The following is a 27,390-nucleotide window of genomic DNA, read 5'->3' as shown; positions in this document are numbered from 1 at the left end:
AGACCAAGCAGGACAGATAACTGCTGAGGTCATTTTGCAGTTCCTTCCTCCTCTCCAGCCACCAGTTTTTTGCTTCCTGTTTGTATGAATGTAATTGCTTCTGAGATTCCCAGCTCGCTGTTATATCTGATGGAAATCGGTCAACAGGTTCAACAATTCATGATCTGGGAATGTACACAGCATAGCTGCCCATGCCACTTCTCTTACCAAAACCTTTAGAAAAACACACACTTTTCAAGTAAGTATGAAACAGTAGTCCAAGCATAGGTTTTAGCTGATAGGAGCAAAAGCACTAGAGTAAAATTTAAATGCTCTTGCAGGAAAAGACAGAATAACCAAAACTGAATTATAGCTCAGATAGCTCAACGGATAATACAAGGACTCAGATTGTGCATTTGCAATATAAATAATGTTAATACACTGTGATCTTTGGCATTTCATCTGAGAGTTATCCATTAGGAGATCACAATTTGTTACCAGGCTCTCTGGAAAAAAAGTTTAATCAGGTATTCTGTAACGAATGTGCATATAATATGAAGAAAAACAACTACACTACTTGTGACTGATACAGTGTTCTAAATCAGAAAACATTTGGACATATAATTTTACCTACAGATAAATCAAGTATGTTACTTGCACAAATTAAAATCTTGCAATTAGTTATGCCAGATTTACTTTTTTATTAATTTTAAAAGTTCATTTTAAACAGTCCCCCATAGTTATAATAGATGGCAAAAATGTTCACTACATCATACTGTAATAATTTCAAGAGACCAAAGGAAAAATGTCGTTTATGTAATAGTAATTTCCCAGTTACTCACATTTGCTGTCAATTTTTTTTTTTTTTCTGAGAGCGGAGTGATTTACATAGTAACAATTAAGTTATTCTGAAGTATATTGCTTCTCTATACAGAGGTTCTTAAACATTAATTAAAAATAGGTTTCTCCTTCCCACATATAGAACAACTTCAAAATATTAAATTTGACCGGGCGCAGGATGGGGAAGGGAGAGGAAAAAAGAACTGCTAATCTGTTTCTAGTCAGGGATATATTAAGTCTGTGATCTCATCGACTGATTTGTTTACTAAAACACAAGCATTTTCAAAATACAAATTATGTCTGCACAATTTTCTCCATCCTCCTTGTATAGGTTATGACTGGGATAGATTTAACGTGCATATGATGCTGTGTTTTGGATTTCTGGTTAAAACAATGTTAATAACAAACCAATTGTTTGGCTATTGCTTACACTTCTCTTTTTTCCCCACCTCTGAATCCCCTGAGTGAGTAGGTTGGGGGTAAGCAAGAAGCTGGAAGGGGAGACAGCCAGGCCAGGTGACCCAAACTGGCCAAAGGAATACTCCATACTATATAACTTGTCCAGCAATAAATACTGGGATAAAGGAAGAGGGTGCTGGGGGCATTTTGTCTTCCAAGGTGGCTGCTGCTTGGAGACTGGCTGGGCATCAGTCTGCTCACTGGAGCTGCTGAGTTACTACCTTTGCATCACTTGTTTTTCTCTTCTACTTTCCTTCATTTATTAAACGGTCTCTATTTCGACTCATGAGGTTTTTTACTTTTGCTTTTCCTATTCCCTGTCCCGGGGGAGCAGGGGCGGAAGAAAGCAAGTGGCTGTGCAGGTGCTCAGCCACTGACTAGGGTCAACCCAGCCCACCCCTACACCTTACTCTACAGGCAGACAGATAATCTTAAATTCTTTATTCTCTCCAAATTTAACATTTGTTGGCTGGCATATGGCATAGGGTGCATCAAATTTTGCAAAAAGAGAACACTGTAGTAACCACAAAGCTATCTATTATGAGTTTCTTAAAACACTCTGCAAGGATGTGTTGCACAAATACTACAGAGACTAGGGCGTAAAAAGATTATTCAGTGACAAAAGCTTTTAGGACAAAGAAAGAAAAGAATGATATCCAAGGGACTACCTCCCCCCTCCCTCCCCCCAAATGCTTTTGCAGGGATTTGGTTTGAAGTTCTTATCACACTTGTGCTGCTCAGAGTAACTTCAGAGTATCTTCACACAATCATGACTCGTTTGGCAATATAAGAGTTTATATACAGGAATATGCTTTTTTTCTAACCAGTTAGGATTCCACTGGGCAAAACCAATAACATTTAGAATTATTCATTAAGGAATGACACAATATTGTCATTCCTCTTGGAAAACCTCTGTCATCATTAAGAATATCTTAGATGTTACATTTCATCCAATTTCTCAATTGCATAATCCAGGAGGATAATTTTCAGTTAATGTATCCAGATAGGCCAAGACTATTACCACCTCCCATATAGGTAGGATTCTCAGTATAAGACACTGAGAGAATGATTTATTTTTTTTTTTAAACAATGAACTGCATATGTGTATGTCCGTGTAGAGCATACACAGCATTTCTCTTTTTACACTTACTACAGATGGCAAAAATTTGAACCCTCTGTGACAAAGCTATAAAAGAGAATTAGTAAGCTTCAGTAAGTCAGTGACAGGTTTCTTATGAATTTTCTTAGCATTGTACCTAAGGAAGACAGCACAGATTCTAATCCAACTTAAAAGCATAAAGCCACCTACTGCAACTCAGCTTTGACAAGCATCAACTAAATTTTTTTTTTAAAAAAAGTAAAAATTCAAAAAGCTCTCCCTATTCCAACAGAGATTTAACTTTCCAGATTTTCCATTTGTTGAAAGGATACTTGAGTATACACATTTCAGTAGTACTATCACTAGAACACCAGTGTCATAATGTCAGCTTGAAGTGTCAGCTTCTCGGTGCAATGTTTTATTTACACAGCAAAACTGCCAAGTATGAATGCAGGAGATATTACAGCCTAGAAGATTAAGAATTGTGGTATATGGCAAACAGCTTTTAAAAATCCCTGAAACAAGACTGAAACAGAATTTCAAATAACAACTATTATTAGCTTCCTAAAGGGTTTTAAATATAGAATTGAGCAGATATGAAATAGTAGAAAAAAAAGAAATAAAACGGAATACTGATTCTCCACCTTCATTTGCTCCCTCTGTATTTTTCAAATTGTACAAAGGGAAAGGAAATTTGTTCTCACATCTGCAGTTTGGTTCATGTCTGACAGGGAGTAAAGACAAGCAGACAAAACTAACAGTCTTCACACTCCTCACCCTGAACATATACAAGCATATGCATGTTCAAAGAAGCTAGAATTAACTGGAACACGTTGAACTCCATCCAGCCACTCACTGATCAGCTAAAGCACTGATCTTGTATTCGTTTATGACAAGATCATGGAGAGCCAAAACTGAAAGGATTAAAACCTTCAATGGAGAAGTTTTTTATTGTAAAATCAAAATTAATATAAAATACAAGGTAATTTTTTTACTTCAGTTCTTTCCTGTAACTAGCAAAAAAAAAAAAAAAAAAAAAAAAGAAAAAAGGGGGGGGAACAAACCTGAAGTTTTGGAAAATATACTTGCAAGGAAAATACTTGGTCATAAAGTATAAAAAGGAATTCCCTACCACTACCACTTACATAATTTATGGTAGAAATAGATCTATAGCGGGCTATGATAAAATAATTTAGAACAGAGCAACAGATCTATGATTCTATGACTAATTCACAAAAAGCCTTTCCATCAGTGGATGCAGAAGGGAGCCACATTTAGATCATAAAAGTTACCATCTCCTTTTCAAGAGAAAAGTTGTGGGCTTGTTGTTGTTCTAGCTTTATACAAGAAAATCTTTTATACGTCTTCAGCACTCTTACAATTAAAACAAACCAGGAGCCAGTAAATAGCAAATTACAATAAAAGTATTCTCATACTTCTTCATACCATTGCTTTTATTTCTACTTTTCCTTTAGCTTACTGAAGACAAACTTTTGCTTCCTCCATCCAGGACCTCTTTTTAATGCCATTTTCCTTCTCTTTTCCCCACTCTGTGATCCTGAAGCAGAAACAGCTGCAGTGAAGTACTCATTTCTAAGGCAGTCACCTGGCCTAAGTTCAAGCGTTTTAAAGAAGCAAGGAGGAAACTAATGAATGCCACTTGTTCCCACTTCAAAATCCTGATTAAAGGGCCGGGGGGGGGGGGGGGGGAAAAAGCCTCAACACAGTTAGAGGAAAGAGGCGAAGCTGTCTCTGTGTCTCTGATACCCATCTGAAAGAAAAAGATTACAAGAAGTAAACAGGGAAAGTTCTCTGTGATCTGGAGCCTGAAGTATGGAGAGTTTCAACTGTAGCAGGACTGACCTCTCTTCCTTCGCAAAATATTTTAGTTTCTTTATATTCCTAGGGCGATGGTAACACTCCACAGCTGCTGCCTTGTTCATTTAGTTCAATGCAGGAACATACCGTTCAAGGAACTATATCCCAAGTTTATCTTTATATTCTGAAGATTTGCACCCTGGGCTCACCGGTGTGCCCTTGTAGTTTTGCCAAGTAACCCATGCTCCACTGCTCCTCATGCTCAGTGTTTAAAGCAATCGCTAAAGAACCTACATGTCCATAGAGAGATGGTGATTATACAAATGGGAATATCTACTCAAAGTATCCTCTTTGTAAAATGACAAAGAAAGGACATTAGAAATATCTGATCAAAGCAAAACAGTCATAAGCAAGGGAATGGTGGGTTAAAAGACTATGAGAGATAAAGGTCCCCACTGAGAGTACTACTCTCACAGTGTATTAAGTCTATGTAGTTAGTGCTTCATGCTAGTCTCTTACTTTCTTTTAATCCCTTCAAGGAGGCACTGATAATATTCATTCAGATACAAATTACAGACTACTGTCTGAATCTCTTTTTTTTTTCTTCCAAAAAAGCCACCTATCCATCACTGAAAATGTTATATAAAAACAAAATGAGAATATCACCACTTAAAAGACAGATTGGTTTGCGGTTTTTTTTTATTATTTAAGATAGTTATTTCATTATTGTCAACCATCAAAGTAAAAAGAACCATGTAAGATCTTTCTGGCAATTCAAAAGCTACTATCCTCTTCTTAATAATAGCATTTAGACTTTCCATGTCTCAGGAGTTTAAGGAATTTCTGAGTTGGAGTCTTGTGCTTGTGCATGTATACTGTTGTGGGAATTCAACAAGGCCACCTTAACTTTTTTCCCCTCCATTCTTGAGCTTTTTCCACCCAAACCGTGAATGAAGATGATTTAGTATTATCTAGGATGCTTTTTGGAGGGCAGGTACCTAAATATAACAGTCATACAAGCAGAAGAAAGACCAAGGTATAACAACTTTCCAATTGACAATGAGGATCTCAACTATGAAAAATGATATTTTCTATAATGCAGTGTTTGTCCTCAAATGTTTCATGCAATCAGTCAGCCTAGATACTTCATAGTGAAACACGTAAATACTATTTAGCAATGAAATTGGATTATATACTTAGAAAAGCACATGAACATTATGTCAGAGAGGCTGAGGTATTGGTGTTTTTTATTTTTAAAGACCAGATGAACACATGGAATACATTATTAGTAGCAACTCCAGAGTGTGTTAATATCAAAACCAAGAAGAGATGTAAGTGTATGTCCCATCTTTATCTACTCATTGACTTCCTGCTGCTATTCTTCTCCTTCCCCCCTTCCCACTCTCAAAAGGAGCTGCCCACAGACAGAACTACTGCAATAAAAATGTAACAGAGGCTGTAAATTGAAGCTGAACATGAAAGCTGTTGAAAGATAAATCAAAGACACAAAAATTACTGTAAACACAAGATAATATACACTGTTATTTAAAGTTTATATATATTTCCTTCAAAATTATTTGCCATTATCTGCTGTAAGCAGCAAAAAAGCTAACTTCGCAAAAAAGTTAATTTCGTTTCCCTGAAATCACAGTAAAATAGTGTAACTAAAAAAACTTCCTACTTACTATATGTAGTGCTTTCTAAAAGTATAATATTAATTAGATCTATTTCTAGTAAGTTAGAATTTAAAAATTTGAGCGCTCAGCCAATATTTCAGATAAGGCAATATAGAGCCTGTACTGTAATTTTGATGTGGTTACAAAAAAAAGAGGCTTGAATTATTTTTGAAAGGAAATCCAATTGTAAAAGTACTAGTGTGGTTTAGGCACAGCAGGACTAACCACAGCATGCAGTAGTAACTGATCTTAACAGCTTACTACTTTATGTCAAAACCCATTCTTAACTTTATACCATAAAAGTATTATGAAGCACTGTTTTTAAAGGCAAATGAAGTAGGACTGAGTACAGAAAAGAAAACGTAATGTTTGCATACTGTGAGAGACTGATTCCTATAGATGTCAAAAAAACTTTAATACTACCAGGAAATCTTATCTCACAGGGAGCCAAAATACTATGGAAAATTTTGGGTAGCATCATTCTTTCAGTGTTGGAGACATTTTTGTTGGTTTTATTGTTTGTTTGTTTTTTTTTTTGGTAGCAGACAGTCTAGGAATACTGCTAAAGTTGGCAAAAAATACACACACCAGACATCAGGCCCACCATATGAGTTCATTATTATACCAAATATTCAAACTATGGCTAGCCTTTTTTCTGACTAATTCTGCTTCCTTTCCTGAGAACATCTAAATGTAATAAAAACTGTGCACACAAATTACAGTCTGAGGGTCAACGCAGAAGGCTATGGCTTACCTCCGAAACACACCTGAAGGGCGGGCTAAACTCAAAGACTTCAGTGTCAAAAGAAGCAGCTACTATTTGCAGTAAAGACTAATTTTGACAATTAAAACATGAAAGTCTTTTAAGTTTCAAGAATGATAAACATATGTTTTAAACCCTTAAATATTAATTTTCCCACTAATGTATTTTATATATGTGGTAGGCTATTTCCTAAGCAATCATAAAGACAAGTGTTGCTGTTCTGAAGACCAACAAATCTTGTTTTTCTTCGAGAGCCCACTTCAATACAAAAATTACTGGGAGAAAGAGAGGTACTGAAAAGTATTGTAGAAAAGGATAATCAAGGAGGAAAAAAGACAACAGAAAAAGTGAGTTAATGAAATACAAAGAAACAAACTCAGAGTAAGACAGGAAAAAGAAGAGAACATCTGGACTAAACTTTATGGAGAACAAAGAAATTGAAGAGAAAGAAGTAGAACAAGAGAACTGGAGAAAAAGAAAATCAAACATGGAAAACAGAGGACACAAATTCAGAAGTGTTTGTCTTCAGTGGGCTTGTCATTCTATGTATGTAAACCACAAAATATTAACAAAGCATAGGATGCTTGAGACACCACGTTTCTCTGAGATTTCATGTAAACTGGTGTTGATCGACTTTTACCAAGTGTATATTCAAACTGGCTACTTTAGGCATGAATCCAAGACACTCTGACACCTAACAAGTAGTTACCTGCATTTGAGAGTAACTAAATTAGGCCTCAATGTTTCTATAGAAGGCTTTTTATTCTAATAGAACAGAACTAGGTGCTCCTGAACACTGAGAGTGTCTTAGTGTACCTATTTTATTGATTGCATCTTGAATCTTGAAGGGCAATTCAGTGCTCCTGCATAGTGAGCATGAAGTGCAAAGGCATTGAAAATCAATATAGAGGACACACTAAGCACAGAGGTTCATCTTAAAAATGACTGACTCAGGGCTTCAGAGAACATTAGGTCTTCCTCTGAGACTTTTGTAGAATAACTCAGTGATTAAAGTCCAGAAGAAGACAACTGGTGTGTCTTGGAGTCTTGCAGATTTGCCTCAGGGAATCTGAATGCACACTTGCCATTTCCCAGATGAGTGCACTAACTACTGGGCAAGATACAAGACTTCCATGGAGTAATTATTTTTCACTTCTATTGAAGATAGGTTCACTGTGCAGAAAGCTATGCAAGATTTATGGCAGCAGACACAAGAAGAGTAAAAGCAAGCTTAAATTTTCCAGCCCTGGAAACCTGAATAAAGTGCATAAATTGTAGTGAGCAGGAAACAAGTGTTCACAACTGGTGAACTTTGCACTGAACTGAACACAGCAGTGCATAAAGCATGACATACACACACTTAGAGATTTGTCCAGACAATCCCAATGTGACTTAGGCAAGCAACTGCCTTCCCCAACCAGGGTCTGCTCCTGAATAGCCTCTGTTCAGACTTCTGAAGCTCTTCTTACAGAGAGAGACAAAAAGGAATTTCTGATTACTGATGTTAGATACCAGATTATATTAAATGGTCCCGTGGAGCACGCAATCTGAATATCTGAGTATCAGATACCCTAATCAGGAAAGTGGCAGTCTGATATTTTGTCTAGGTGGAAAGACGTGCCACCACTTTGGTGTTCTGCTACACTGATTTGCTGAAAATGAAATCAAGGTAGCTACAATGCCGCAGAGTGCTACTGGTTTTAGCCTTTGAGTCTACAGTACTAATTAGTTATCCAATATAATTTCAGCATAACTATTTTTTGCCATGTTTGACATAAAATATTTTCCCTTTGAAGGGTATCTATTTTTCCTTCCCCACCTGTATTCAACACAACAGAGGCAGGACTGCACCACCAAAAGTAGCAGGAATCACTCAGTCCTTTTTGTTCCTGTGTAACCTCGTGTTTGACTTCAAAACAGCATTTTCCCACTTAATAAGGTTGTGTATAAACAATGCTTTAGGAAGACAAAAAGGTATTAATGCCCACAGAAATTAGGCATAAGCTCCCACACTGTAATAGAGCTTCCATGAAGGTAAGTCATGCAAACAGAAGAGTATCCCACACAAAGCTTTTTTTTTTTTTTTTTTAATCATCTAGAAGTATGGAATTACATCTTCAGAAAGAAAGAGATCCATTGATTTCTAAGGGATAATTGCATTCTTATATTCAGGTCCATCAGAATGAAACCCCTTATGAAATGACAGACAGAACAAATTAAATGAGAAATTATCATCAGCAGAAGCAACAAAAAAAGTAACTTTAGGGAGTGTTTGAAAAAAACCCACCAAACCGCATTTTAGTGAATGACCAATTAATAAAAGTAGTTATCAAAAGCTAGTAACATAGTCACTATATCTTAGCTCTTTTCTTATTTAGGTCCCCAAACGCACTTCTCCTAATACCTGCATAAACACTTGCACCAGCACGAAGAAGGTGTGAGCACACCAGCGGCAGAGTAACAGCAGATGGTGGGAAAGACAGTTGTTAATGTTATAAATACTGAATGCAGGTGAAAGACATACATTAAGACCTTTTAGAGTATAACAAATTCTTCCTTAAGATAATGCTTCGTTCCTAACATTACAAGCAAAGAACACTTGTAATTGAAAGTTCCTGGATCTTAGCTCAGTCAGATCTACTCAAGGATCCCAGGTATACGCAGAGTGAAAAAAGGACTCAAAGCAAGCGACGCCAACTGTGCTTGAGATGGTGGTGTAAGGGGTAGCCACAGTAAATAGCTGTCAGTGTACTCCTCAGGCTACAACAGCAGTAGACTTAATCAGACAGTTTCATTCAGAAACAGTTACACGAGCCAGTGAAAATTTTGGAAAGAAATATCTGCAGCTCTTCACTGCTTAGTTTGGAAGGCATATATTGTCTTTTAGAAGTATTTTGCCTTATTTTATTTTAAGCCTTTAATGCAACTAAAAAAAATAACAGCCTGACTCGTACTAATATCTTGTAAATCTCTGCTGTCTCTTACTAAACAGAACACATCCATTTAGCTGTTCAAAAACTCAGCTCTCACTGATAATTTGTAGCAGTATGCCACCTGACAGGACACCCCCTTTAGCAGAGAGGCATATAAAGGTATGTTTTAGCAGGAGAAGAGAGGTCAGGATACATAATTACCACATTGGAAAAAATAAGAACTGCTTTCAAACTAGTAGTAGCCAAGAGCTAGAGCTTTAAGACAGATTTAAGGTGCATGTCTTCCTTAAGTCAAGTACACAGAACCAAGAGAGAACTCTGAATCTCTAAAGTAGAGTTTTATACACCATAGACAAGAACAAGACAACTTCTGAGAGAGGGTGAAAACTCAGATCAGCTGGGGGAACAATATGAAAGGTTTTGAAAACAAGACTACCTTCTCCAGCTGTGTCCTTTCGAGGCAAATCCATACATTCAGTCCGGCAACTGTCAGAGGCTTTCTACAGATACTGCGTTTTCCCCTTCTAAGCCCCCACAGGAAAGTCTGTTTCTCCCTCTAGGACAACCTCAAAGGCTTAGTTTTGGTTCTATTCCTTGCTCTTCTCAAAAGTTTCCAAGCCTGTACTCCTTGAGACTATCTGCTTGGTACATAAAATGAAATTCCAGCAAACGATCTGAAGTGAGCATATTCGGTTAGCTGTAAAAAGCTCAGGCCTTCTCCCTCCACAAGAAGATTCAGCCCAACACGAAACACAGCACCCAGGTCAAAGCAAAGAGGCAGCCGTTTAAAAGAATGCTGAAAAACCCGTGCAGGAACCAGCTAAACCCCCCACATAATAGATACACCAGCCTCAAGCCCTGATACAGCTGTCTGTTACACGCCCACTGAAATAATGAAAAGTTAGTTTTCCTACCTGTGACTGTGAAGGAGTGCGTTGAAAGCCAATCCATCAGACCAGCTACTGGTGAAATTGATAACATTGACCTGTGGGTAATTACGAGTCGATTGGCGGACCCAGCTCAGCAGAATCTTTTCACTGTTCGTCTGCTGCAGTCCAGCCATGATGTTTTTCATTACATCTTTGACCTGCAATAAGAGCCAGAATTTCATCAACGACTAAGCTTAGGGTTTTTTGGGTTTGGTTTTTTTTTTTACCCAAAAAAACTTCAGAAGCCTAGATTTAAGTCTTAATGAAAAAAAACCAAACTTCTAAATAATTACAAAACATACTAGTTGTCACACTATAATGATAACAGTCAACTCTGAATGCTTAAAGGCAACTGATGTTGACTTGTCAGTTGCCATTGCAGATGCATTCAGTACATTCATCTCTGTGCCATGGGCAGCTTTCCGTGCATGAAGAAAGATGGCACATTTGTTTGCACCACTTACAGGAACAGAATTCATTCAAACTTAGTATTTTTCCTTGCAGTTTTCTTTGCTTTGGAAATATATCCTGAGGTAACATGATACCTTATGGTAAAAGTTAATAAAATGATGAAAAGCATTCTTCTCTCATTGAGAGAGTTGAAATAAGTACCAAGGGAAAATAGATGTGCTCAGCACACAGTAGATGTTTTTGACTGAAATGTGCAAACTATATTTGCATACATGCACTTGGATGAAGTTAATTTCATTGCATGCATTAAAAGATTTGTATGTTTCATCTTAATTTTTTTTTAATGATTAGTTAATATTCCTCTTTCATTAGAGAAACCACACTGACCTACAGTTATTATTTCACAAAAAGCCATTAATTCTGAGAGCTGCTAAAAATATTAGCCTGAAGTTTGACAAAATGGAGCCGATTATATATTTCTTAACAACTTTATTACTAGTGAAAGTGCACCAAAAACTTCTATTAAGAAGTCTTAAATTTATTTCCTTGTAAAGTAATCCCTTTTGAATCATTGCTTTCTCCATGTATCTTGTAGATTAGTAGTTCTTTCAAAATACTCCCTAAGATATAATTTAACTCTCAAGTTGCTTATTGCTGCTTATTTGCTTATGAAGTATATAATTTCATTATAATTCTCCACTTGAATTGCTCTGCAGCCAGCATCACTCAAAGAACAACATTCATCACAGAAGCTACTTTATGATAAAGGATGGACCACTTCAAAACTGTGAAAATAATAAGATAACATGCAGAAGCTGTAATCTCAAAGAATAATCAACAAAAAAACAATTAATTACTATGACACTGGAGAAAAAAAACAGATACCATTCTATTGTTCTAGTAAGTTGCTTTCTAGTTTCACAGTAACTAATTCAACCATTTGAATAAATGAAGATATGAATTACTAAAAGAATGTCCTGCTTTTACATCTCAGATGCGTACTACCCACAGAGTATCAGTGCTTTCAATCTTCCTTTTGAGACTTACATATAAAGTTAACTTTAAATGTTATTAGTTTCTGGGAGGAGAAACTGATCCTCTCTAAATTTCATGGGACACATTCCTAACTTTAGTCTAAGATTGTTATTTGCACCAATGAAAATGAATATAAAATTCAATCAAATAAGAATAGCAGCATTTTGTAGTTGCCTCCGTTTCTACACCAGGAGGCAGAAACTAAAGAGTTTAAGAAAATTAAGAAATACATTCTTTAGTTTGACTTCATATGTTTGTGTGGGTATTTTGAGTTTCTCATTAATATTTTCAGTGTCTTCATTCTTGAGAGCTGCCAAAGTAATTTATATAATTCAGCAAGATGCTAAGAGATTTGCCTCCTGCATTTCCAGGCTGAAACCCCTCACTACTATCAAAATATAAAATTTTGTTTTTCAAGAAGCCATGTGCTAAAAAGAAGAAAAGTTTCAAGATTAGCATCTCTTGCACCAAACTTAAGCAATATGAAAGACTAGAAAATCTTGAAATTATGGTAATGGACAATTGTTCAAGCCAGGGTTTGATTGTTCATTTTAGATTTTTATCATGTGCTTGTACTTGCAAATGCAGATTTATCTGAATATTATAAGCAAACGTTAACATTTGAAAAATACAACAGTAATTCTTATAAAAGAATAGCTGAATGAATGCAGAAATGCAAGATTTAGAAATATAAAAGTTCATAACATATAGAAAAGATCAAGTGTTTGACTCAACATTGACATAAGAGAAAGGAGCAAGAAGTATGAACAGGGGAAATTAGGCAAAACCAAAGAAAATTAGGCAAAAACAATAAAACAATGGGCTGTCAGTAAGACAATTATTCAGAAGAGTCCAGGTGACAGTTTCCTTTTGATTTAAAGAGACAAAGCCAAAAACTTAGCATTTATTTCTACTTTTGAATAAACTAATACAAAATAGCTTCGAACTCATCTTGTTGATTGTAATACACTGAAAATGGACAAAGATTTTCTTTCATTTTCCCGCATTTCTCTACAGCACTGAAGACACTTAAATTTATGATTTTTTTTGTTGTCTTCTAGGGAATGGCAGGCATTTAAAATAAAAAAGTAAAAGGGTCTGATCTCATCCTGAAGGCTGAGCTCGCTTCCTGTTCAGTGAGAAACAGTGCATCATAGAATCATAGAATGGTTTGGGTTGAAAGGGACCTTAAAGATCATCTAGTTCCAACCCCCCTGCCATGGGCAGGGACACCTCCCACTAGACCAGGTTGCTCAAAGCCCCATCCAGCCTGGTCTTGAACAATTCCAGGGAATGGAAAACTCCATTTCTACAGATGCCATCCCTCCCACCCCACCCTGCAGCTCGGCAGCACCATGCAGCGCCGTGCCACACCATGCCATGCCATGCCACTGCGGGCACAGAACCATGCTGCCCGCAGTAAGATCAGCATCTGAGTAGAAAAGTACTGTCTGACAATGAGGTTAGAAGGAAGTTTTTTGAAGGTTTCTCAGTTAAGATGTACTGTTCAGAAAGAGTAGTACATAGAGATGTGTTCGTGTCAGTCTAAAGAGCTTTTGGACTTTAAGCTCCCTCAGTATCCAGGCTCAAAAACTGCAGCCATTTCAAAGTGTCTAGTAGGCTCTGCCTCTTGCTGTCAGATGATGAGTTGACCTCTGACACTCATTTCTTTGTTACTTCTTCTTCTCAATGCAGTATATCCTGGCAGGAAACAAAGCTTTAAGGCGTAGGAAACTCCAACTTTCAGAGAACAGAAATACTTGCTCTTCCTGGGGGATGGACCTATACTATGGCGATAAGAAAAGATTCCATTTGGAATAAAAGGGGGAAAAGGGCAGCACAGGCACCACGACAGATAACTTCCGAAACATTAAACTGCCAAACTGGAAACAGAATGGGAGCTCTACTATTCTTGTCACCACTCTGAGAAGTGGCCAAAAGCAGCAGGCTCAGGACTGGACCATGGTGGCAGTGGACGTCTGATCTCCCCGCTGTAGGACCATGTCCCGGGGTCTGTGAGCGTGTAACTGCATGTAAGGTGACTTGGAGTACCATCTCAGGCTTGCATGTCTGTTTCACCTAAACCCAGCACTCAGGCACATAAAGTTTTATAACACTGGCCCTTGGCTTCAGGATGCCAGCCCCCAGGAGAGAGGGAGGAAAGAAGGAGGGAACCTAAAAAAGTTATTCTCAAAGCAAGGTGTTTTCATTTTTCTCAATCAAAATACAGAATTTACACCTCCCTGAGAGAATGACTTAGTATTTTTTACTAGCTATATTTCAGGTATTCTGACTGCATAGATTACTTTTTTATAGCTAGAATCCACTAAACTCTTTCAAAGCACATTTTAAAGAACTCTTTAAGAACATTTTCATAGATGTTCAAGACATCTATCAAAGTAAAGGATGTTCTTTGCTCATTGATTCAAGGTGGATTGGCAGAACTGTTAGTATTTCATTTACACCATTATAATTCAAAATAAAATAAAATGGTAATTCCAATTAAAATACCAGTTCTGCAGCAACTGCAAATCAGGCCTGATGCTTTTAATAGCTCTCCGAATGAGGCTAACTGTTGAAATGTACTTTGCTCTGAAATATTTTCCTTATGTATATGCCTATTATTTGCTTTTTTTCTGAAAAAAGTCAGGATTTTGGCTGTGACTCTTAACAAAGATTTTTGTTAGGGTTTTTCTTCATGATCTACATGGAAATAGTTCTGTTAAAAAAACCCCAACAAAACAACTTACACACTGCGAGATAGAATGCTTTTCTACTTAAACAGTCCTTGTCAAACATAACAGTTCAGAAATTAATTGTTTTATTTTGTTTTTGCTTAAATCTTAATGCAGCAGTGAGCCTGGGATCACAGAACTGGGAGAATGAGGGCAGGGGCTTCAAGGAAATAGAAACTCTGATAGATTCAGTACCATAAAGAGCTTTGGCAGCAGATGCTCAACTCAGACCAATGGTTCAATTTCAGTGAAACTTTTAATAATAATCTGAAAAACAGGCTAGATAAGAAAGGACACAATCACCACATGGGACATGGGAAGCCACAAGATTTCTACTGAACAGAAATGAAAGTGGCAAGAATGAGTCAAATCTTGTCTGCTGCAATGCCTCTACCACTGCTTCTCCCCAATGGGACTGCCAATACCCCCTCAGACTGGCACTGCTTCATTATTCCTTTCATGAGCGTTTCTTCTACCCTCTCTTTTTTGTTTTGTTTTGGGTTTTTTTTACACAAAAAGACTGACATTTTTGTAAAAGACAGTCTTGTTGTCATATATAAGTATAGTTCTGTCCCAACGCGGCCCTGGCCGCAGGATGTGAAACTGGAAAAAGCTTCTTGACAGGCAGGATTGCACCACCAAGCACAAACTGCACCAGTAGCATACACTAAATCAACTAGCCTGTGTATTATATATTTATGGTAGGTCTCTCACAGACTACAAATAAATATACTAGTGTCTATATATATAAAAGTATGTAATTAGTGTATATATATATGTTAGTATATAATTAGGTAATGAGATTTTTTAACAACTGGCAGATGCTTGGTGGCCCTGAGTCCATAATTTAATCTTTAACAACAGTTTGTGATACTTCCAGCTGCTTAGTGCCAAGAACAATCTGTGATAGGCAAAATTGTAACAACAGGAAGAACTGCCCTTTCTTAACAAACTTACGGCTTTGTTTCACCAGAAGTGCTGTCAATATGTTAAATAGTACCAACCTATAAACAGGGCAGAACAATCATGTACATATTCTAGCTCATGTAATTCACCTCAAAGCTTGAAAGAAAATCTGGAAAAAAACCCCCAACTTCTCCAGAGAGCTGTAAATAAGCAAACTCACTTTGTACTGTTCATTCCTTTGAGGGAAATAGGCAGCACACCAACATCTTCTGAGTTTTTTTTAAAAAGGGAAAAGCCCAAGTGCAAATCTGGCTTTATATTATTTTTTAATTATTCATCATTATGCAACAGTAACAGAGTTATTATACAGGCTTCTACTTTTCTAGCTTTTGCTACTCTTTAGAAAAGAAACTGAAATTGAATTCTAGCCAAATTAGAAATTTATTTATAAAATTTTGAATAAAAAGGGAAGTCCAGAACATGCAGGTAACTTCCTTTCAATAAACCGTGAACAGTTCTGCAACACAGAACTCAAAAGTAGAGACTAACATGGACTGAATCATTATGACTATGACAAGAAAGTGTCACTTTGCTTTGTCACCACTGCTTTGTAAATGTGATCCCTGGACTTGTAGTTCCGCTAAGTTATGGGTACCATCACAAATGTTGTCACAGTTATTACTAGGCTCAAGATAAAGCATGAAACGAATCACCTTATGTACTGCAAGCAAGCGGTGCTCTAAGAGCACATGCCTGTCGTGAAAAACCTCACCAGACCATACCGGAGAAGATGTGTGTCTTCTGTGTGTGTGCAAGTATGTCTTAAGAGGAACGGTGGGAAAAGATGAAAGAAAAATAAGTACACAGCCAATACTAGAGCACATCTTTAACACTTTGCTTCAGGATAAAATATGAACAAATCAAAATATGAATTTGAACAGGAATACTCATCTCAGTCCATAATTTATATGAATCAAAACACAGTGATTCAAGGATTATCAGTAGAAGTTGCACATCTAGGTTTCATATTCCATCTGCTCTTAATAAGTAATTTAGAGCAATTCAAGTAGGAATATTGAAATGGAAGACAGAGGAAGAAGTGATTTAACTCTTTGTAGCTTTTCTGTGTTTGCACTAAAACATATCCTGTAAAACTAAAAGAAAAATGTTCCCAACTTCAACGAATGATGTGCATGTGATTTTTGATAGGAGTATTTAGTATTTAATACAAAGTCTTTTAGGCTTCATTTCCCACCATCTTTGTTTCTAATGCTATGAAAAACTTCTAGATTATGGCTTGGGGAACAGAGCCAACTCAAATGGACAGACTGTTAGCCTCGACGCAGATAAATATACAGACTCAGAGCATCTAGATGCTAGTTCTTGTTGAATTTGTATTTTACTGCAGTCTCAGAATTTGTTTACTTCAGTGTCCTCACCTACCATGTTGGTTTTTATAAGATCTATATCATAATCCCCCCTTTCTCTTTAAAGAGAAAGCAAACTAAATGAGCCACATCTGCTTCAATAAATTGTCAGAGAAGCACATTCTTAGCGTTCTAAAAATAATTCTTGGCAGGATGGGTCAGCAGCAAATAGCAACAAACGTGATTATTTCATTAAAATATAAAAGTCACTCCTTCTAAGACACTAAAAAGAAAAGTGACTGTGGAAGCTCTATATCCACATTGGCTATGCCATCCATTTTTCTTACAATAACTGTATTATATGTTCTCTTGCAACATCTGACTGTGAAATTAGAGTCAAAAGAGCTGCTGCTAATGGTCTAAAACCTATTTTATCTTAAGTTTCTTAATATCCTAGATAATATGTAAACAGACTGCCATAAAACTTGATGATTTAGGACATTATTTCCAATGTCTATCTGTACTTTGTACGTTGTGGATGAATAATAATGGAAAAAAAGGGTAGTGGAAAAAAGGTATTTAATGGAAAGTAAGCAGCAGTGCCACTCACCTGCCAGTGTAGGATTATATTCCAGATCAAACCAAGGGTCAGCTTATGATTTCCATCCACAATGTCTGAGCTGCCAATATTTACCAAATCAACCTATTAAAGAAACAACAAAAGAATATGTTTATAAGATCAATAACAAGAATAAGATGTTGGTATTATTTTCATACATTTGGTGTTAAACTTTCTTTGTGGTGAGGGAGACAGAGGGATGGCCTAGGGCAAATCTCTCATTTGGTTTCTGTTGTTTAATAAACATCCAACTCATGTTTTATAAATGGCACAATTAATGCACTGGCGAAAAACAAGCAGCGATCTAGTTCCAATTATTCCAGTTATAGCATGTTAGGAAAACATACAATTAAAAGTAATAGTTAATAATAACTTAAAAATCTTTTATATTAAGCCTCTACAATTACAAATCATAAAACTGATGGGTGACACAGAAAAACTGCTGTATTATGCTCCATACCACCTTACATAACATACTTTGCTGAAAGCTACACGTACATCTAGGCACCCTAAGAACCTACAAACCCAATATATTATTCTACATATTTAAACAGAATTTATTTTTCCTTAATTAAATTCTGCACTGTATAAGGCAAGGCAGGATGTGTTCTAAAGTCCAGAGAAACCAATGATTGTGATCTAAGCAAGTCTTTTCCACATTAGTTTTTCCAGTAATGTTGTTTTCCATAATTCTATTATGCATTTGAAATTTCATAATGCATCAGTATTTATCCCCCTGGAATATTATTTCCTCCACATGTGAAACGATCCTTCACCCTCCTCCACTATTTTGTCAGGAACTCTAAAACTCTAAGAACTCTTTTCTTTAAGAATTCATCATTTTTGAACTAAAAGCATATGAGACTGGCAATTCATTCTAACCAACAGTGTCTTGGAACATTTTCCAAGTGGAACTTGGACTTTATATTCCAAATTTCAAATGGAGTCCACGTAGCAAGTGACCCACTACAAAGCTTATTAGGGTATGACCTACATGTTCTGTAGGCCAAATCCTCCATCTGTTCTTGGAAATGGAAGCCTGAATACACAGAGCCTACACCTATTTTACTGAAACAGAGGAAAATTTCCTAGTTTGCATCAGCAGTGCCTGAGACTATATTGGGGCGACTCTTTGTCCCAACACTATCACCTTTCCATAGGAAAAAAAATTAATCTGCAAAATGGATCGACTGGAAGCAGCAACATTTTTCAATCTGTTACCACCCAGAGCATGGCAGAACCTCAGAGTAAGGATAGCACGTACCAGTAGAAAAACCTAGATTGGTCACAAGCTTTAAATAGCTTTAGAACCACTGATACCCTAAGTCCTACTGAAATCATTCCTGAGATGATTTTGAAGGTCGAGGAAACTATTTCAGAGGCAGATCTTTTTCCTTCATGCTAATTTGATATAATATATATACACACACTATACTAATTTTTACATTGCGTAGCTTACAAGGTTTTCATTACATGATTATGATGGCCACTGGATGATCACTTCACATTCTAAAAGACCATTTTTTTCTTCTATATTTTTCAATTGGAATTGAATTCCCTCTCTCTGTTTTCTTTCTATATTTGAAAAGGACTGTTGTTGTGTTCTTGAAACTGAATGAACAACACATTAATGGATTTAGCTGATATGTAGTGAATAAATACTTTTACAAACATTTACTAAGAAAACTTGTAACCATGTTCCAGGTATGCAGTGAAAACTTTCTCATATTCTGTGAAATAATATATTGCTGATTTTTTTCAACAATGTCAAATATTGAAGATTATGAAGATTTAGAAGCTTTACCTTCTATTTATTTACATGAAATTCCATTGTTTTTTTTTTTTTAAATTGAGCTGAAGGCCTTTATGCCAGTCTTATAAAGTCACTTTCATTTATGCACAAATCTTCAGATGGATAAGCATTACCTTAGATTTATAAAATCGATAACTTTATTCAGTAGCTGAACTCAAGCATGTTTAGTGACCTACTGCAGCTATCAAGAAATCCAATATAATATGCAGCACAGAATACATTATCACTGTTCCACCACATCTTACTGTTAAGTTTAAGTGAACGTTTTAGTTTATTTGAATTTATTCTTGAGGAGGATATGATATAATTAGTTGGTCACTGAAAATGTCTGCTAAAGTTATGGGTCCATTAGAATGCTTGCATAAGGAAGATACGAGAATATTTACTCAAAAATGATGCACAGGATACTGGCTTGAAAAGCCAATCTTGACAAAGTAGAATGGAAAGTGGTTTTGATATGATTCATTTCCTTAACGTTATGAACCATAAGGAACAGACATCAATGAAAATTTACCAAAAAGACTTCTTGTAGGAAAGGCCTCATTTTTTCAGACTTCATTATCATCAGAGCTTGTGAGTAGATATTTTGATAGGTAGCACCTTCTAACCAGGTATGGATGACTTCTTGTAGTTAACCTTTTAAAATGTATTTTAAACACCATGCATTACCATAAAATTGTGCATGTCGATCAGTCTTCAGATAGCTTCCGTTATAGATATATTATTCAAACATTTCCTGGCAGTGGATTTTAAAGTCTTTGAAATACGTTCCGTCGTGGTGCTGAACAACAAAGTATCCAAGTCACATTGATAAAACTCCTCAGTAATTGTATACTATAGGCCATAATCTGATCCAACACTTACAAAGCATGAAGTATGCTATCTATAGGATGTTCTGACCCTGTATGGTGGATTACTTACGTTATTTCTCTGCAAAACCTGCAGTGCTTTGTTGACATTGTTCAGAGCGTGAACTCTCGTGGAGCCCTTTTCTTTTGCCTAAAAGAAAATAAAAAAAAATTGACTGCCCCAAATCAGAAGCAAGAATACACTATATGTAACCCAAATCTTGTATTACACTCATATTTTTCTATTTCGTAAGTTTATGACAACAGTGAGAATATTAACATTGTGCATACATAGCTTCCCAATATGAAATAAAGGCAACTGTTAAACAAACTGGATCCACAGCTGGAAGGTAATTTGGTATCTTAGCATTTTTCAGTGAATGAATCATTGAAATGTATATAAAATCAGATAATTCCAGATTTTTTTATTATGATTAGTCGTCTTCTCCATGGGACAATTTAGGAACGTTACTATGACAACCAAACAGAGAAACATTAGTTTGTTTAATATTTATTTACAAATATATTCCCTCAGTATTTTGTTTCTTTTACTCCCAGCCTGCTTCATTACTCTTATATGAGAAAGTTTCAAAGAAAGATCCCAAGCTCATGAAGTCCAAGTAGGAACGCAAGAGAGGATATTCAGAAATGTGTAAGACATGTTGTTTTAGAATTTCCAGGTTAATAAGAGCAAGCTGTTCTCTCTTTTCAGACACGTATAGCTCCAATACATGGACTGCAAGTATGAAATATATTAGCAAAATATTCTAATTCTACACATTAAATTCCATTCCTTGTTTTTTGCACAAATATCTAGCGATAAATAATTTCTGAATTCCAGCTAAAATCTAAATATCTAAATGAACCCTGCCTCAGTCTTGTTTCTCTTTGCCACACTTCCTTAATAAGCGCATACAATAAAGTAGAAAATATATGCCTTGCTCTCAAGCATGTTGTTTCCTCAATTTCAATTGAAAGTCAAAAATATTCAGATCCCTCAAAAATACTTTTTCCACAATGGCAGAAATTAATGAACAACACCTACTACAACTATCACAACATCAAGATTCCAATATATAGTAAACATCTTAATATACACATACAAGTTTTTGGCCTGTAAGGCATTCCAGGAGCTCCAGAAGTCTTCGTCCATCTCGAAATTCATTAAAAAGATCTTCAATGTAACGTCTTCCAAACTGAAATGAAATAATGTTTTTTTTAGTTTGAACACAAAAAAAAAAAAAAAAAAAAGAGGAAGTATGCAATTGCTAGAATAAGACCAGAAAGCTGTTAAAGCCAGTGTCTTGTAAAGTGCTATATTTCACCTGTGTAACACCGTGCTATCTAATTACATAATAAATATATAAATGTATGATACAAAGTAAAGGAGGAAAATATCTTACAACTAAACTAACAGGCTTCTTACACATGCATCTGTTTTTAACAGGGTTCTACTGCATAAGAGAGATTGGTGCCTACCTTATTACTAAGTACTTGGAATTCTACTGAATCAGGGCCTCATTACCATAAGTGGCTAAAACACAATTCACATTTTGTGCATAGCATCAGTGAAAGATGAAAGGAAATACTTGGGATTTTCCCCCATGTGACAATGGTAAAAGACCATTTACTCTTTCTAAAATTCAAGCCAAGTTTCTGATCTGATGCTTTGACTAATGCATTAAAATTTAACATAGAAATATAATTTTTTATAGGTTAATCACTGTGCAACTTTTATGTGCACCTATAAATTTTCAACATATTTTTGTATGTATGACAGCTACTGAGAACCACAATAAAAGACAGTGATTATTTTGTGCGGTGTCAAGTAGATTCACATCTCCATGTTATTTCTAATTTGTGAAGTTTCACAGATGCTTTGATTGATTTGAGAGGAAGCATCTGTATTTTAATTTGTTAGAATTGACACCATGCTGACCTACATTGCATCTCTTCCATTTTTACCACAGAGCAATGTAGAATTGGGAATCCATATTACACAGAAAACATTTGCTTTCCTGACAGCAGAGTTGTTCTGGTACTCACTGCAACATTCATTAGAGCTAGCTGGGAATTTTTTGAAAAACATCTTTTGTCAGAAAGTATCAATTCCTTCAGAAGGTTTCTTAAACAGAGGACAGAATTAAGGACAGTTTCCAGTGCTAGACTCATTTTTAACTTGATCAATAAATATTTATGTGTACAGCACAAACTTTAGTGCTATTGGCTACTCTGGCATGACTCTTTCCCTCTTTCTTTCTCTCTGATGGCTCTTCCGAGGCAAGAGCTCCTTTCAATCCCTTCAATTTTTTGTTAAGGTCTTGTTTCTGTTTCATGGAAAAAACAAATCAAAACATCAAAAATTTTCTACAGCAGTGGGAATCCTTGTTTTCTAGCCAGCTTTCACACCCTGCACAACCCACTCCAACTGGGAGCTAATTTCCAGTTAACAAGTGCTGCTTGACTACCTAAAATATCTGAAAACCAGTACTGAATAGATTAACATATGATTTATGCGCACTGCTCAACCTCTTGAATTATCTGTTTAACTAATAATACTCAGGAATTCTATTTCCTGCCTTGCATTTAGTATGATAAATAGTTTTGATAGTTTTGATGAATAGTTTTGTATGATACTTTTAAATTAAGGTATGAACAATCATGTGCCATTATGCAAGCCAAGTCACACACGGTATTCCTGAAGTTGTCTATCCTGAAGTTGTCTATTACTTACACTCTACAGCACAAATTTAAAATTAAAACATATGACTAAATCAGAGAGACTCTATTTTGTTCCCTAATCTTGCAGAACAAAAGTCATTTTTGCAGTGGGAAAGCACAAGACCTATGCACTTCTAAAGGAACATTTTAACATTCTTTAGAAAGCTGAAGTGATCAATAGGCCCTTCTGTAACACTACGAAAGAGTTGTGCTCCTAATGTTACTGAATCACTCTGGGAATATGAGCACAATGACATTTTGATAATAGAATATAATTATATTGCTTTGCATCATAAGGGAAAAATAGAACTAGCCTTCGTAACTGCCTGGGTGTCTGTCTTTATTCCTTTTTGTAGCATTTAAGCTATTCATAAAGTTTACGTTGAAATCCACCCAGGACAGCTGAAAATTCTGCTTGACAAAATAATATGGGGTTTTGGTTTTTTTTTTTAAAGCTTTCAGAAAGAAAATAAAGACACAGCATGGTAGCATCCCCAGAAGGACATATTAATTACAAATGTATTACCTTAAAAGTTACCATTGATTTTTTAGGGTCTTGGAAGTATACCTTCCATTAATCAGAAAGTAAAAATACCTTAAGACACCCTATACTGCTGTAACAGATATCATCCTTAACCTGAAGAAGGTTGCTATTTTCCTGGCAACAGCGTAATTAAGTCTTCTTTCTCAAATACATTGACTGTTTTCACTGATCGACAATGCAGTAAGTCCTCAGAAACTTAGGGCTCAAAGATGTATCAAATGAATTCACTGTGTCATTGAAAAGGGTCTGTTAAGTCATATGAATCTTCAAAAACACTGAAAAAACAAGCATGGTTAGTCAATGGCTTGCCAAAACAAATGCCTAGTCCTTTATCAGAAAATTCTTGTTGAAAATAACCTTGTTTAAAACTTTTTTTTACATTGTGAACCTACAGCCACCACCCTTTACCTACAGAGGAATGAAAACATTCAGACGAGTCTTATGTGCCATTTGTATGCATGTTGATTTGTTACTCCCCTGATATTAGAAATTTATCCCAAACCTAATTTTAAAACATGCCCAAAGCAGGTGCATGCTGGATTGTTGGTTCACAGTTTTTCTTCTTAAAACTACAATGATGGAAGAGATGGGGGAAACAAGAAGAGAGTACAGGACAGAGGAAGGACTGCAGATACCACCTGTAAAGCCCAAGGCGACTTTTCATCAGTGTGGTACTAATTCCCCAACTGGTAATTTCACTGGCAGCAACATGAAACTACAGATAATTGTATGATCTTAATCAACAAACAAGCTATCTATAACATTAGTCAAGTAGATCAGCAAAGTAATTATCAACTCTCTTTTCCTTACTTGCTTATTTCAGGAAGACCAACAATTAATGGAGGGATTTGGGGGATTGGAGGCAGGGATGAAAAGGACAATGAGAAAAAAATGTACAGAATAAAGAAAAAGAGGGAATAACTGTAAACTGTAAAACTGAAATTCAAAAAAGAAAGAAGCAGAAATTACTTTTCAGAAGTAAGACTAACAAAAGAAAAATCTAAGATGGGAATTTTTTAGAATCTTCATGACTAGAAAAACTCCAGGGATTTAAGTATACAGCACTTTTATGTATTGTTTTAACCTACTGTCTTTGTGTTAAATAAAGGTCAAAAAAGACAATTTTCTTGGTTTAGCTGATATGGCTGTTGGCTGCAACTGCTGATCGTTATATAACATAAAGGGACCTGAGGGAAATCCAAAGGATTTATTTTAAAAGAAAACCACCAAAAATGGGATTCAGAGGGAAGATAAGATTCTTGTTTTTTCATGAATGAAATTAACTGTCCAACTTAAATAAGGACTGAGGAAAGCTTTGACTAGAATTCACAAAATACATTTGTATGGAAAAAAAAGCCCTACACTACCATGGTCAACTATACAAGCCTTACTCTTAGAATTACAGGTAAAATGTCAGGAAAACATGGGCACTTGCAGTAGAGTCTCCCCCCAGGTGTTACAAGGGAGTGGCGCATACTTAGAATATGCCATGTACTAACTCAACTGCATGTACATATGCACATGCATGTGAATATTCTCGAATGCTCTGTGTTAGACTGAAGTAATGTCTAAAGTGCATTAGGTATTTTCCAAGCTCAGACAGAAACTGAACCAATCTTATGCCAAAGAACGTTACCTACAAGACAAAAGCAAATGGAAAAGAAAGAAAAATCAGGAAATAGACTGATAATAAATGTTGATAGATAAATGTAGTTGCAACTTTTTGGTGTGAATTTGTTTAGAAATCTTAAAACACCAAGCTCCATCCTATTTATCTCACTACTGTCTACTTTTGTTGTTATTCCCATGTTCTTCTTTCCAAAGACTCTATATTAGACGCCATTAACAAATAAATTTTATCAAATAGGTAAATTATTTAATCAGACCATTCATCAGATACATTATGGAAGAAGTTAATATTGTGGGAACTATTACATGAAAAGCCAGTATTCCATGAAAAGCTCTCTGTTCTGAGACCAGAAGAGGGACTCTTTGTCAGGAAGTGTAGTGACAGGACAAGGGGTAATGGTTTTAAATTGGAAGAGGGGAGATTTAGATTAGATACCAGAAAGAAATTCTTTACTGTGAGGGTGGTGAAGCACTGGAACAGGTTTCCCAGGGAAGTTGTGGATGCCCCATCCCTGGAAGTGTTTAAGGCCAGGCTGGATGGGGCTTTGAGCAACCTGGTCTAGTGGGAGGTGTCCCTGCCCATGGCAGGGGGGTTGGAACTTGATGATCTTTAAGATCCCTTCCAACTCTAACCATTCTATGATTCTATGATTCTGAGCTACGTACAAGCCCATAATTGTGAAAGTGATACAGGGAAGAACACCAAAAAATTGAAAAATATCTTGTGCAGAGAAGGTACAAAGACATCCGTTCACGAACATTGCCCCTCCTATTGCCCAGTGCTCAAAAATTATGAGTCAAAGCTCCAAAAATATGTTTTAGAATCAATTAGCATGGCAAATCATAGACTAAGGGAAAACAAAGTGAAAGGAAAGGAGATTGGAAGAGGAATAAGTTGGGAGGGGAGGGGAAAGGACAGGAGGGGAAGGGGATCAAGAACAAGTCATAACTTAAATTTTCTCCTACAAGCACAAAGGGTAGAAATGTACATCTATTTCCTGAGATTCATAAACATTCAAAATTTCAAGCAATAAGTCCACAATAACAACTCCAGCAAATTACATGATAACAAAAGACTGTAATACAGCTATTATTTTAGGTTCTTCAACATGCATAACATGCATATATTTTTTTTCTGTTTTATAATAATGCCATATGATAGATACTTTTTCTCATTTTTCAGAAAAATTACAAAGGCTAAAATCTTGGTTGAGGAAGAAATCTCAGACTTTTCATTTTCCTTTGCAGACAAGTATGCATTTAGATTACACTTTCATTTGAGGGCAGACTAGACTGTAAGAAGATTATTACAGTAAGACAAGTTGGATGCTATTTCTTATGCATTTTACAGTATTACTGGGTTATTATTATCAGTTTGTCTGGGAAACGTAGCAACCCAAACTATGAACAGACGGAGAGAGACACAGAATAAATTAAAAGAGAAAAGGCACTGTAAAGACAGAGAATTCAAGGTTAGGCATGACACTAGACAGAAAATTTAAGGTTATATTAGACGTAAGCAGGAAAAATCAGCTTACAATAACACTAGTGGATGCAGAAGTGCTTCAGGCTTCTGGGACAGGTGAATAACTGAGACCTTAGCTTGGAACAAGACTGATGCCTCCAGAAGGGGCACGAAATCCAGACCGCAGAGTCTGGAACAGAGCTGTAGTGCGGTATAGCTGTGCCTCCAGCATGCACGGCTGTGGAACACAGAGCCAGAGGTGCCCTGCAGTTTGGGACCTCAGGCTCATGATTGATTACTAAAAAAATAAGAAGGCAAGATACAATCCAGAAAGGCAGAAGGACATAAGCCGTAAGTCTTCACATGACTTTTTCAAGTAATTGACTCAAGTTTAGTTTGTAAATCTGAAAATCTTGCTGAATAGACGTCAGTACGAAAGAAATAAAAACTCGGTTGGCTTACAGATGTTACCCTTAGTAAGACTTACAAGGATCAGCCTTTTCTTGCAGTCGAAATATTTGATGCTTCACTCTGTGAAGCAATAAGGAAAAGCCATTGAGCTAATCTCAGTAGATCTTTTAAGTCAGTTTTAATAAAAGAGGGATTATTAATACTTGCTCTTGCTCTCTTAAATATATTAAAGGTTGAATTTCTCTCCCTGACACCCTCATTTATGGTTTGTTCAGTTCTGCTAGGAAGTTTCATGAAAGTGACTGACATTTTCTTTCGTTGATGCCGGATTACTATTACAGCTGCAAAAGATATTGTCCCAGTCATGAGGGAAGAAAGATGCACCAGGCA

At 36.2% G+C, this 27,390-nt stretch overlaps 1 protein-coding gene across 2 annotated transcripts in view; it reads right to left on the bottom strand.

Moving 5' to 3' along the window:
* The window catches only part of DMD (dystrophin), a 1,192,402-nt gene that overhangs the window by 886,210 nt on the left and 278,802 nt on the right, over positions 1 to 27,390 (bottom strand). For both annotated transcript variants that reach the window (XM_074159135.1, XM_074159144.1), the window contains exons 3-6: positions 21,334 to 21,426; positions 20,304 to 20,381; positions 17,561 to 17,653; positions 10,482 to 10,654 (exon numbers count right to left, since the gene is read on the bottom strand). In XM_074159135.1, coding sequence (XP_074015236.1) covers positions 10,482 to 10,654; positions 17,561 to 17,653; positions 20,304 to 20,381; positions 21,334 to 21,426 — 437 coding nt within the window. The remainder of the gene's footprint in view (positions 1 to 10,481; positions 10,655 to 17,560; positions 17,654 to 20,303; positions 20,382 to 21,333; positions 21,427 to 27,390) is intronic.

This window comes from Numenius arquata, chromosome 1 (genome assembly GCF_964106895.1).
Source record: "Numenius arquata chromosome 1, bNumArq3.hap1.1, whole genome shotgun sequence".
Taxonomy (NCBI): domain Eukaryota; kingdom Metazoa; phylum Chordata; class Aves; order Charadriiformes; family Scolopacidae; genus Numenius; species Numenius arquata.
The sequence above is the reverse complement of the archived record's forward strand: the minus strand, read 5'-3'. Positions and strand labels throughout refer to the sequence as shown.